The following is a 14823-nucleotide window of genomic DNA, read 5'->3' on the forward strand; positions in this document are numbered from 1 at the left end:
GCTCATTATCTTTTCGTTTCTGCATCGATATAAATGCATCCCTCTTTCTCAGGTGGTCTGTGGTCGGAAGCCATGCCTTCTGCCAGGGACCCCAGGGCGAGAGCTACACTACTGTCCAGGAGGTCGTGAATGCCTGGAGCACAACTTCCTGACATGCCTCTCACCCCCTTGTCACCAATGGGGGTTTTGTTCGAGCCCTGAGACCCCCCCAACCCTCCAAACCAAATGTGAGCCCAACTCGGTCTATCTGGACGAGAGCTGTGCTCGCATCACCCTTATTTTCAACAAGGACAAACTACCCACAGTAAGTATTCTTGTTTTGGGTGGTGTTTTGTTGGATTGCACAAAAGCCCTCATGATACACAGATGATATCAGATGGAATTGCAGTAGTCTATGAGATTTGGCTCACACATGGGATGACTAAGTAAAAATGTTTTGAAAACAGGAAAATAAACTTTATTGACCTTCTCCGTGTCTAATTTGTAAGTCTGGTGAAAGTCTTGGGTCAGAAAGAAGAATACTTTGAATGAATTCTTTTATTCAGCTGGGACACATTGAATTGATCAGAAGTGACAGCAAAGGCATTTTGAAAAATATTCTGTTTGAAATAAACTAGAACTGAGTTGGAAAAATACATAGCAACAGTTTAGCACTGTTAGTTATTAAAATTTGAGTAAATTTGAAAGGCTAATGAAGGATTATGTGAAAACGGAGTAATAGTTGCATGTAAGAATAAATCCCACATACTGTACTAAACAAAACACAGTAATATTTCACATTTCTGTTTTAACTTTATTTTTGTTTTAAACATAAAATGATTCGTTCATTATTAATGATTCTTTCAAAATCATTTAAAAAAAAAAAATCACACTGATCTCAAACTGACACAAAAAAACATATAATATTACCAGCATACCATGACTACCGCAGCTGTAGCATAGTACTCTAGGCTGTGTGTCCACCAAATCATTTTTAGGTAACTGAAAGCACTAGCCATGTTCTTTAAACTCGTATAGCTGTAGCATGTTGAGAGCATTTTCTTTTGATTATGCAAGTAAATTTTGCATGATAGATTCTCTTTAAAATATAAAAAAAGACTGTGGTGAATATACAGCTACTAAATATTACCAGTCTACTTTAAAAATAACTGGCATCGGTCAGAAGTGTAATAATGCAGTAGTACTTTATTGCAGTTGTCTAATTCATTCAACTGTCCATGGTATTTTCAGTGTAAAATGTTGTCAGTAAAACAAAGTAACAATAGTGTTGAAAAAAACAATTGTTTTTTGCAATAATCTGTCTGAAAATGTGATATACACTACTGGTCAAAGGTTTGGGGTCAGTAGGATTTTTAAATGTTTGATAATGAGCTTCTCCTGCTCACTGAGGCTGCATTTATTTCATCAAAAATACAGTACAAATTGTAATATTGCGAGATGTTATTGTACTATAAAATAACTGCTCAAAAGCAGTTTATCATTTAATTTAATCATTTATTCCAGTGATTTTAAAGATGGATTTTCAGCTTCATTACTTAAGTCTTTAGAGTCACATGATCGCTTAATTAATGTTTAATATTAATGGTAATAGTAATAAAAGCAATAATGACTGGAGTATCATTTAATTTGAAACTACATAAAATAAGAAAGCAGTTATTTAAAATTGTAATAAATATTTAAAAATGTAAAAAAAAAGTACATTCAATAAATGCCGCCTTGATGAACAGAATCATTTTATTAAAGAAAATAAAAAAACTGAGCCCAAACTTTTGACCGGTAGTGTATATTCCAAAAAGCCTGCCTATCAGTATTTTACAGTAATGTTACACAGTACCTTCATCTCTGACATGTCAATGATGTAAACAGATTATTGCTGTTTTTTAAACATCCCTGTAAATATCTGCTATGCTTTCTAGGGAACAACAGTGGAGAGTGTCTGCTCGGAGCTGAGGTATATGCCTGCCACGCGGAGCCTGGCAAAGGATCACAAGCTGTTGGTTCTGTGTGACCTCTCCTACAAAAACCAGGACGCCGTAGAGGTAGCCATTGTAAGTACATGTTGAACACACTCACTTTGTGCACCTAGCAAGAACTTTCTATGCACATATAAGGGTTGTTGATGTGACGTATGACAAAAATTAATAGAAATAGTGTAGTCATCATTTAAAATTCAGTAAATGATCAAACATTTATTTGTATTCCATTGACCTCTTGTTAGAAACACTGCAATTACATGTTTTTTTTGTTTTTTTTTACATTTCTGAGCCAAATCACAAACTATGCTGTGACCAGTGTTACTTTTCATCAACATAAGTTACTTTTGAAGGTAATGCATAACAATATTGAGTTACTCCCCTAAAAAGTAACTAGTTGTGTTGCTTAGTTACTTTTTATGGTAAGTACCTTTGAGTTGCATTACTTTTTATTACCGGCTGATGCTTGATCTCTTTCCAAACTTTTTATTTATTTTTTTTGCATAGAGGATTTCTATGATTTGACGACGCACTGTGTAACCTGTGTAACTTTCTGACCCCAGCGCTGTACATGCCATATATTCAGATCATCGAAAGTTTAAAGCAATGCATTTGCTACTTTTGTACTATTTTGTAAAATCACTCTCCATTGAGACAGTCCCCTTTTCCTCTTCTTCGATGCTTTTCAAAATAACGAACACAATCTATCGGTGATTGCGTAATCCATTGTGACTACTTTCATTTGAATTTCCGCTATTTATTTTTTTAAAGCTAATTAATTAAACTAAAAAGTAACTGATCACATTTTATTAGTAACTCAAACAATATTACGTATTTTTTTAAGTAATGCGTTTCTTGTTACCTAGAAAAGTAATATAATTACGTAACTCACGTTACTTGTAATGTGTGACCCCCAACGCTGGCTGTGATGCAAGTGTAGTTCAATAAATTACAGCACTTATATATATTTATTAAAAATGGAAAAATCCCTATTAAATGTATCAGGCCTAATTTTACAAGTGGCTTTTATAGTAAGTTGCAGTATTTATTATGCATATATTTCTAAAAACAAAGGAACTTGGTTCATTTTGTCACTGAACCATGTGAACTGGTGTGACAATTTATGCTAATTTTATATTAAGTCAATAATTATATTTAGTCAATTCCACTCAAATTTAATTAGTTGAAGGACCCCATTCTAGATCATGTGACTGAAACCCCCCATGAAGCCCTTGACTTGCACCTGTTAAGTGTTTGTTTTAGAATTTTTCACATATTTAACTTTTTTGGAGCCACTATAAAACTTTGTTGTCCTTTGGTGTGTCCTTTGGTGTGACACCAAGTTCGACAAATCATGGAGAGAAAAAAAATATGTCATTCATAATTTCATATGAAATAAATAGCACTTTATGAAGGTTTATTAAGAGTTTTTTTTTTCATTTTTTTGCTTGGCCACACTATAAGTTGTATTTAAGGTACAGTTCAGTAATGTAAAAAAAACTAAAAGAATTGATAATGCTGGTGACCTGTTTTTCTTTTCTTTTTTTCAAACATCAGACTTCAAACTCCACAAATCTATCTATTTTTTAATCTTCAAAAATGGTGTTTTACAAAAAATAATAAATAAATCTTTTTTTTTTTTTTTTTTTTTCACATCGTATTTGTCAGCTATCCATTCATGACTCTGTTCCATTCACTTAGCATTGCTTTTTTCCCCCTTAAGAGCTATTAAAATTCAAAGTCAGAACCACCGTGGTCTTAAGATACTCATCGTAAAAATCTGTTAATGGATGCAAATTAGATTTCCTCACTGAGTCAAGTACGGTTCCTCGAAATGCCCGGACGCCCAGAGCAATGCCAACTGGCCGGCTCTTCAAACCAACCCATTATGGTGTAATGAGATTCAGTTGAGTGACCAGCGTTGGGTCGTACTGCATTGCAGCATTTCCTCCAGCTGCACAGACATCATCTTACACAAAGCCTTGGGATAAACACTTTTGTCTTTATATTGCCAAATAAAGCTGTCTTTAACAAATATTCAGTGAATTAACAAAAAGCTCATACTTGTGCATTGATATGAAAATTAATACCTGTGTGCTGCCAGGATAGTTTAGTGCAATTTGAAGCCACGTTTCCTGCGTTCAATGAAACATTCTGCCTCACGGAAGTTAATTGCACATAGCGGTTATCTCCAAATGCATGCTTTATACTCGGTCAGATTACACTAAATCCCTGCGGTGTTATAACAAGTCACTGAGCAAAGGCCCGTGTTTAACTGGCCTGACTCATTAAAATGGAACCTGTAGGCAGGAACTTTGAACACTGCAGGTTTTTGCATGTTGAAATGATTGAGTCAACCGACTTTTTGATTTAAGTCAACCGCTTTAGTTATTTTACTTAAAATAACCTTTTTGTTGTTGTTGTTCAAATACCAAAACATGATGTTGTTGTTTTTGGATCAAGATTGAGGATTGAAAAACAGGATTGTGAAACATTTGACAACCTTGTGGTGTGAATTTTAATTTAAAAAAAAACTTTGTTTGTTATCCATCACAGATTTTGAACTGATTTTAATGGGTTTTTTTTATATATGCATGATACATTTATGGACATTTTCACTGGATGAACAGTAGGGCTGCATGATTCTGGCTAAAATGAGAATCCTGAATTTTTTTTTTTTTTTGCTTAATCAAGATCACGATTTTCTCACAGTTCTGTTGATGTAAAATACAGGGTAATATGAGTAGGCTATTATTGTTATTCCCCAAACATATAGTAAAACACCAATAATAATATTAGGCCTGTATGTAGATCTACTGTTGGTTAAAATGCTAAATTTTGTATAGATTTGAATGGTGGACTTGTACAGACTTATATTTGTCCTGGTTGTTAATGCACAGTAAAGTGATGACATCAGAATATTTCAACTATTCATTATTTTAAAGTTGAATTATGTTTGAGACATATGCTTGCCATTTGTCATTGACAATATTATTAGACCATTTTTCATGACGTTTGTCCTTATCAGATTTAACTTGCATTATATTCAACATTATATAGACCAGTTCTAGTGACACTGTTAAACATTTATTTTCATGCACAACACTTTGTGTTCGCTATGAAAGAAAAAACATATCAAATGCTTGTCATAATCATAATTTTACAATGCGATATGAACGTGTGCATGTCCTCTCAGTAGTAAAAGAACAGCTCATGTGTGATATCGCGGCTGCGAACACATCATTACATTAAGACAGAAATTTTTGGGTGAATAATACCTTTATAAATACAGTATGTGACACCTTTAACAGCATTTGGAAGTGTCCATGTTGCTGAGCAACATGTATAAAACAATGTGAAGACTTTTGCGACCGCCTTTATGCTTCTCATGAACTTCAAAATATAATTGGCTGAATTGTAGAGATGCTGAAGTAAGATCGTGTAGGGGGGTCGAATCAAGATCACAATATTTAATTGATTGAACAGCATAATCCTCCATACAATTATGCGTAGAATGGTTAAAAATAAATAAATACATCAATCTGGTTAATTTTATTTGATCTGCAAACACCTGCCTTTATCACAAGATATTTCAAAATCATTCAAATGTAATGTGTGTGTTATGAAATCATAGTTAATATTATACAGTGCTCTGCAAATACAAGTACACCCCTCACAAATCTATCTTTTGAATTCATATTTTTAATAGGAAGCTTTACATTATTATATTTGTGCATATACATTAGATTAGTCCGTACTGGAGCTAAATCTGGAGCTTATCTAACAAAATAACTTACGATAACGGTGAAAAAGGGGAAAAATCAAGAGAAGCAAACAGATGAAATATTTGGTTTGAAATTTTGTAAGCTGTGATTTTTATTTATTTATTTATTTTATATATATATATATTTATATATATATATATATATATATATATATATATATATATATATATATATATATATATATTTTTTTTTTTTTTTTTTAGAGACTAAAATATTATCTGAATAAATATGTAAGTTTAATAAATCTGTTTTGTTTAAATGCACCAAAATACATTGCCTATATTCACTGAGAAAAGGATAAAAATATTAATTTTCAAAATGCGGTGTACTCAGTTATGCTGAGCACTGTATATCAACTATGTATACATGGTTTCCGCTACATTCATTCTTCCATGGCGGGCCACCACGCCAAAATTCATCCCGCCACAGCTACATTACAGCTCCTCATTCAAAACATTTAATTTTTTTTAATAGCGGGTGATAATCGCACCAAAACGTATTAAAAGGTAAGTGAATTACAGTATAATAGCGCAAACTTTTCTGTAACAGCATTTATGCTACTCTGTAGGTCTATTGGAGATAATCATAAATATTCCTAGCAAATCTAATAAATGCTGGAGACATACTCGTTACATAAACTCAGCAGCGTTTGTTTGAGAGCGCACAAGAAGATCTGCGCGCTCTTGAAGCGTCTTACATTTGAGAGGGCGTTTTGCAGAGGAAATCAGCGTGCAAGCAAAGAGATCCGCATGCTCGTAGGCTATTACATAAATGCGATCTCGACTTCTAATACTGCGCTCATGACATTTGTCATTGAAATAACGCCACAGCTGGAAAAAATCCTAATGCTCAGCAATACCACAGGTAATCTCTGTATTTTCTAGCTTGAAAACACTGTCTTGCCAAAGTTTGGTAGAAAAGACAAGTTTGAGTTTATATGACATATTACATACAGAAGATCATCAAATGCAAATATGTAATATTAAAGTATACAATGCTAAGGGAAAACACAACACAGCCCCAAAAATACACCTTTTCACACACTGCTTTGTTTTTTTTTTTGTTTTTTTTTTTAACATTTATCTACATGTTTTTGCAATGCAGTTTGATGTACATAAAATCCCCCATCATTTTTGTTGTCCTGTAGTCGTTCCAGCAGGACGATCAGCCCAGTCACAGTCAGATCCAGGAGGCTGCGAGTACCATTGTCCGCACACTGTCCAAGCGGCAAAACAGCACCGTCATGCTCGCCGTCATCGAGGTCAAAGTGGAGATACAGGTCACGTCTCAGCCAGTGGGTGAGTAGAGCCAACTGGCTTCGAGGCTAAAGCCAGCCTTCATCCCCCGACCCAGTGTCAATTCCCTGTTTCCAGCAATTAGTGCAGCTTAATTGTCTTTGTGAGTCACAGGAGGAAGGGACTGAGAGGCTCAGAGGATGCAGCAGTTGTGGGCAGGAGGCCATAAACCTGTGTGACAATCATTCAGCTCCTCTGCAGTCCTCTGTTACAGCACAGCAATGCATTTAAGAGAATGATGGCTCACACTTTTTGTTTTTTTGATTGAGGGAATTCTAAATAGGTTTTAAAGTATTTGTAACTGAACACTGACTACACTAGATGTGACTGTTGTCCTCAAGTTATTCACAACGTTTACTATTAACGTTTGTAAAATCACCAATGCAATCTGACAAGTGTCTCACAAATGTTGTTGTTTAAGGCTTGTACACACTGGGTGTCACTTTATTCACTCATGTTTATTGTCAGCATTTTACAAGACAGTTTTTCTGCATTCAAACGCAGGTGATTTTCAACTGCATTGAGCAGAGTAAATGTGCAAAATTACCCCCTGCCATTAGATGAAAGAAAAGTAAAATGAAACTTACCGCAATATCTTATTTGCTCCTCTCCTACTGACATTGTTGTAGTTGCTGTTGCATTTATCATAGAGCTCTGTGTTCAGACACCAATTAGAAAAAGCAGCTCCACATTCATCTTGTCTCTGCATCATCTTCTTCATTGAATGAAAGTGAAACTGGAATCACCTCAACTGTTACGCACTTGAGCGCCTCCAAGTGGTGTTTACTATAACTTCAGCAGCTCCGGGCTCATGAACAAAAGTGCCAGTCTTAATTGAAGCTTTGATACGGCACAGCAAAAGAGTATGGTCTGTCTGCGGACTGCAAGACAGGGGCGCAACATGAAGGGGGGATAACTTAGTAGTAGAGGCATAACTTGAAGTTATGGAGACCCACATGTCAGAATTATGTTGTTGGCAAGATGGCGCCGTACTCATCAGGTAATAACGTCTACACCTACTCCACACCTAAACCCAACCATCACAGTTATTAATGTCTAAACCAGGGGTGCCCAAACTTGGTCCTGGAGGGCCAGTCTCCTGCAAAGTTAAGTTCCAACCCAGTTAGACACACCTGAACTAGCTAATCAAGCTCTTTCTAGATATACTTGAAACTTTCAGGCAGGTATATTGAAGGAGGTTGGAGCTAAACTATGCAGGACGACAGTCCTCCAGGACTGAGTTTGGACACCCCTGGTCTAAACCTACCACAACTTTAAACCCAACCATCATCATTATTAACCTGTACACCTTCTCCAAACCTAAACCCAACCATCATAGTTATTAACGTCTATACCTACCACAACCCTAAACCCAATCAATGTAATTAACATCTACACCTTCCCCAAACCTAAACCCAACCAGCACAGTTCCTATCGTCTGTATCTACCACAACCCTTAACCCAATCCTCATCGTTATTAACGTCTACACCTTCCCCCAACCTAAACCCAACCATCATCATAATTAACATCTACACCTACTCCACACCTAAACCCAAAAATCACAGTTATTAATGTCTATACCTACCACGACCTTAAATCCAACCATCATTGTTATTAACGTGTACACCTTCCCCAAACCTAAACCCAACCATCACATTTATTAACGTCTACACCTTCCCAAAACCTAAATCCAACCATCACAGTTATTAACGTCTACACCTACCCCAACACCCTAATTCAACCATCAGTTATTAACGTCTACACCTTCCCCAAACCTAAACCCAACCATCATCATTGTTGACGTCTACACCTTCCCCAAACCTGAACCCAACCATTACAGTTATTAACGTCTACACCTTCCCCAAACCTAAAGCCAACCATCATCATTGTTGACGTCTACACCTTCCCCAAACCTAAACCCAACCATTACAGTTATTAACGAGTACACCTTCCTCAAACCCAAACACAACCATCGTCATTGTTAACATCTACACCTACCCCAACCCCCTAACCCAATAATGACTCACCATTGTACTGTTATTTGCAGCCACAGAGGACGACGCAGAGTAGGCTAACTGTTATGACAAAACGAGTTGCATGGTGGAGTTGCTAAATGAATGAAAACATGAGAAAACATGAAAACATTTGGTGAAAATGTTCTCTGGTAATTTCCAGCATCTTGCCAACAACATCTCATTGTGACATCTCGCATGGTGCAATAAGATCTCGATAACTGATAGTTACACCTCTCTAACTTACTAAGTTATGCCCTTGTCTTGCAGTCCACAGACAGATAAACTTCGATCAAAACAAATAACAAGCATAAGGTGTCTCTTTAAAAATGACACGTACACCTGGTGTTTTGGACATTGGTGTTCACGATTGCATTGGCGCCATTTTGTTTAGTTAAGAGACTTTAAACCAGGGGTGTCCAAACTTTTTAAGCCGAGGGCCAGCTGTTAAAAAAAAAAAAACGTCCCGGGCCAGATAAATAGATGGATGGATAGATAGATGTGTGTGTATATATTATTATGTAATTATTTTAATTTGTCGTCCAACTATGTTTCTAGAAAGACTTGCGTTTTTAAAATCTTGAATCTTCTCTGGGCAAATTACAGTTGCAACACTCATCCTTTATAAATTCTCCTTCAGTGAAGGGTTTCCTGTGCTGTGCGATTAGCTGAGCTACCTTATAACTAGCCAGCGTAGAATTCTCTTGCACTTTATTAGCACAAAAAAACTGCTATTGAGTTGATAGGGCAGCTGCTAATTGTTTTATGTGCTGATGTTTTGTTTCATAATGTCTTTTAATATTATATTCCTTCATTACTGCAACTGATTCATGGCAAATTAAACATACATTTCCTGCTGACTTCTGTGAAGAAATGTTTTTTGCCCCATCATGACTGAAATTTCCTGCACTCACTGTGGATTTTCCTTTTTCTTGGTTGTGCCATGGCTCGCCAAAACGTGGTTATCAATTTGGTTTCCTTATACTATGTATTGAATTATGTTTATTTTGTATAGTGGGCCAAATTCTATTAATATTTATAAAAAGCCTCGCGGGCCGCCACAAAACTGATTGCGGGCTGCAGATGGCCAGTGGGCTGTAGTTTGGACACCCCTGCTTTAAACGTTGACTAAAATTGCGAGCACAGAGTGTCCCTCTGTTAACGGGCCTTTATGCTAAAATACACTGTTTTTACAGCAAACAGAGCTTAAACAATTTAGTGACTCTACCAATGGACCCTTTTCACAAGACTGTTGATCATAATCTTAAATCCTTAAGTTTTAAAATATATATATATATATTTTATTATGTATGAACATTTATATGCATTTATGAATGTAGTATATCACCTTTGCGTCATATTGTAAAAAAAGAAAAAAGAATTATCGCTTATACGAGGTGTTTGTAATGCAGCATCTATAGGGCTGAGATTAAATTTGACGTTATTCTCTCCCCTGGCTGCCATCATCAGTCTCTTAATTTTTTTTTCCTTTTTTTGAAAGTCTTGATAACACCATCATGGTGTTTTTCTTTTATTATTTCAGCAAATAAAGTTGTAAAAAATAGTTGTATTCTCCCATTCACTGCGCTCTAAGTTTACCCAGCTGTGACACCTTCTGTTACTGAGAAACCCAGAAATGTGAAAAGAGTCAATTAACGATTGGCTCTTATTTTGAAGCTGGAATTGTTCTTGACTGTACTCTCTCTTTCCATATAGATTACCTGGTACCTGTGCTGTGCGTGGTCTTATGCGTCCTCTGGGTCTTCTGCGTCATTGTCTGTGTGTGGTGGACCCGCAAGCGGAGAAAAGAGCGCGAGAGACGAGAGCGCGTGCCAGTGGAGGAGAGCGTCAACAACCAGTGGGAACCGCTGAGGCCTGTGACGCGGCCACAGCACAAGGACAACCGGGACGCGCAGTTTGAGCGCACCAAACTCATGGGCTCCCCGGATCGAACCTGCAACAGCGGGGACGACGAGGAGGACATGGAGGAGGATGAGCTGGAGCTGGTGGAGGAATGGTGCGGGACAGAAGGAGGCAAGCATCCCGTCCAAAAGTACTCTAAACCTGCAGCGCGGACCAAGAACGGGCTGATCTGCACCACGAGGAGCACCAGCGGCAGCAGCAGCCCTTCACTCAAAGCCGCCTACTGGACAGGCTTCAGCCCAAAGGACAACAACTGTAAAAATGTCAATAATGCCACCGCCGGCCAAGAGCACAAAGAACACTGCGTATGAGCTCCGACGAGCAGGACGAGGAGACCAAGGCCATCTCAGAAACTAAGACTGAGTTCGTTTTCTTTTTTTTCCCCCATGTGTTTTATTTTTGACTCTTTGGAGACGTTTTGAAGCTGAAAAAGTGGCAAATTTCTTTCCCTTTTTTATGTACAGAGGAAGCAGACTGTATTTGTTTATAAGAAGGCATCGAGAAGCCTCGTTTTTGTTTTCGGGAAAAAGAAAAAAAAACTAAACTGCTGGAATGGAAGCAAGACTAAGGAACTTGCGAATTTTATGTTGTTGTTTACAAACAGTTGTGCTTTTGATTTCGTTTCGAGTGGCCCAATTTCGGTGCAGACCACGTGGGGACAAGCGTTCATCTGTTCTCCTTCCGCGCCTGCCTTACAGAGCTCGACGTACATGAGGAGGGCTACAGTGCCTACAAAGTGGCCTTGTTTTTTTTCTGCCGACTTGGCTGAACGCTCTTTAAACAAACAGATTGCAGTATTTTGAGTCGTTCGCAAGTGCCTTCAGACAAGCCCCTCGGTTTCAGGCTCTCCAACCCCGATAGATCACGAAAAACACACACACACAAAAAAAAAAATAGGTGGAGAGGCTGGTCTTAAGAGCAGCTCCCATATCACCATCAAGGTATTTGTTTAAAGACAAGAGATCTGTAAATACATGTATATAATAAAGGAGTCGCTGTGTATATTTGAATTTAGTAACTTAAGTCACTTTTTTATTATTATAATTATTATTATTATGATTTAAATATTATGATTATTATTGTTTTTTATTTTTATTTTCCACCATTCCTTTTATTTATGCCAGTTGACATGGCAGGTTTTGTAAGATGTATACAGCGTCCCGCAGTCAGAGCAGAAATATAATCAGAGATCATCCTATTATGTTGTTGTTTTATTTTTGTTTTTCCACTAGACACCTATACGATCGTGTGCTGTATTGTGGCGTGTGTGTTCGCCTCCTTGAAGACTCACAATCCCTTCCCTTACCAGTCCTCCTGTTGCTGAGCATAAAACCGAGACCTACCGGTTCATGCTTGTTGCTTGTAAAGATGCTGATATGTCAAAATTATGATTTCCAAATGTTTTCTGTTTGTTTGTTTGTTTGGAACGAAACTTTCATGAAGGGAACAATTATGTTGTCAAGCATTTGTACTCGAGGTACCAGTTCAAAGAAGTGGATTATCTCTGAAACGGCTGGCTATGATTTGATTTTGTTCATCATGATGTTCAATATAAGACTCATAGAAAGATACTAAAGGTTCAAAATGTTTTGATTGGTTCAAAAATCAGGTTAAAGCAAACGAATAGAAATTAAGCTCAATGTTAAGTCCGTTATGGAAGGGAAACTGAGTGGAGCTGGAGAGGAGAATTATTATTTTTTTGTTTGTTTTGTTTTATTTTTTTTAAAGATGTAATTTTTTTTGTACAGAAGAATTGCTCTGAAAAAAGTTCATTTAGTGGAATTTATGTTTGTTCTTAGAAATAAATCAAACTATTTATTAAAGCATTTTATAACAATGTGCTCACGAGAACCACTGTCTGCTGGTGTTTAGTACTGAAGGCTTGTGGGTAAGTCTTTTCATCATATCGTATTACCAATACAAAAAAAAAAAAAAAAAAAAATCCCCCTGATTCTGCCAGAGGTGAGGACGACTCCGGATCGATACAGGAACTCTTGCTTCCACTCGAGATGCTACTGTTAAGAAGCAGCCAATGGAAAGATGTCTCCTGTTCTCGGCTGACTGCTGCCTGGCCAATGGACGATGGCCTTTTCGTGGCTTCATCTGGTGTGAATGTTTTATGAGGATGATTATGATGATGCTGAGTTTATGTTATGGTTTTGTCTCACAACAGGCTCTAATGGAAAAAAAGGGTTGGAGTCACGTTACACATCACTCAGAATACCGTAGTGTTGGGTTTAAGTGTCTCTGATGGTGTAATTGAACTTCATAGAAGTAAAGGGGTGGAGATACAGTAGTGTTTTAAGAGAAAACCCATAGAGCAAAAGGAAACCAGTGTTGTTGGTAATTTTTAAAAGTATATTAAAAGGTTATGACTTTCTTTGTGTGTCTATTGTAATAGCATAAGGAAGCAAAATATAAACTACCTAGAAAAATGGTAAGATACTAAAAAAACTAAAGCTTTAATACAGTGTTGGACATCACTTTAGTAAAAAAATGTATTATGTTTTTGAAATCTATATCATAATATACAGCAGAATACTAAAGCATCTTTTTGAATTAATATTATGTGGACTGGATGAACCGTGACAGAACCTGCTAAAAATATTCTCTGATTTGTTCAAGTTTTGATCACACCACATCTGATTTAAGTGTTAATAAGTTGAACAGGTGTCAAAGGTATGTTGGAAACTGCATCAAATTTAATTTACATGATTGATTTTATACACACAAAAGCATGTTACATGCAAATAAAGTGTCTAATGCAGGGTTGCCCAAACCTTTTTTTATGAAGGGCCAAAAACCAAACTTGATTGAGACTAGTGGGCTGAATGTAATGTAATATAGGTGGGGTAATTTACCATGGGTAATTTCCTAATGTATTTAATAATGTTTAAAAATGACTAGAAAACATTGCTTTATATTAACTAATACAGTATTTTTTACATTGTAAAATGAACTTAAAAACAAAACGATATAATTTATAACAGAATACACTAGTTTTTGCCTTGATTTGCTTGCCGATGTCTTCTGTATAGTCCTCTATCCGTCAAGTCACAGTATTTAAAATTTTTTTAAAAATCTGATTCATTTACAACATCTAATTGAAACATTTAATTTCAGTTCGCTTTTTTTGTAGCTCAGGAATAAAACAAACTAAAAATGTTACATCAAATTGAAAATAACCATCTCTGTGTTAAAGCCATTCCCCCCAGCAAACATTTTTTGTTTTAAAAAGATGTCTAATAGACATCTAAACATAGTTGTCTGGGTTAAAACAAGGCTAAATTTGGGTTGTTAGTGAAAATCTAATAGACGTCTAAGAATGGGCCAAAGCTAGACTAGTCATTAAATAAACAGAAATGAATGACTACACATATAAAGTTTGTCTAATCGGTTTGACGACTAGTCTAGTTTTGAGCTATTCTTAGATGTCTATTAGATTTTCACTGACAGCCCAAAATTAGCCTTGTTTTAGCCAAGCTGTCTACGTTTAGATGACTATAAGACGTTTATTAAACACAAAATTGTTTGCTGGGGCCCCAACCCTCTCCATCATATACTCACTCTCCTCTCAGATAGCATGGTGGGCTAAATCAAAGGTTACAATGGGTTAATTTTGGCAGGTTTGGCAGATTTTTTTGTTAAAGTAAAAAAAAAAAAAAGTTATAAAGTAAAATATCAGAACATGGGTCAATTAAAGTTCCACTGACATTAACCTGACCAAAAATATTTTGAAGGATTAAATACATCTGGCTAACAAATAAGTAAAAGTGGTTTGTAGTGTGGTTTGAAGGATAGTGGCTACTGGCAAATAACATATAGTTTAGGTTT

General features: G+C 36.4%; 1 protein-coding gene across 2 annotated transcripts in view; it reads left to right on the top strand.

The window, feature by feature from the left end:
* Positions 1-12830, top strand: part of jag2b (jagged canonical Notch ligand 2b) — an 86999-nt gene extending 74169 nt beyond the window's left edge. For both annotated transcript variants that reach the window (XM_056480860.1, XM_056480861.1), the window contains 4 exons: positions 53-304; positions 1917-2048; positions 6906-7056; positions 10783-12830. In XM_056480860.1, coding sequence (XP_056336835.1) covers positions 53-304; positions 1917-2048; positions 6906-7056; positions 10783-11300 — 1053 coding nt within the window. In that variant the 3' untranslated portion in view covers positions 11301-12830. The remainder of the gene's footprint in view (positions 1-52; positions 305-1916; positions 2049-6905; positions 7057-10782) is intronic.
* The last annotated feature ends 1993 nt before the right edge of the window (positions 12831-14823 follow it).

Source organism: Danio aesculapii, chromosome 20, assembly GCF_903798145.1.
Source record: "Danio aesculapii chromosome 20, fDanAes4.1, whole genome shotgun sequence".
In the NCBI taxonomy this organism is placed as follows: domain Eukaryota; kingdom Metazoa; phylum Chordata; class Actinopteri; order Cypriniformes; family Danionidae; genus Danio; species Danio aesculapii.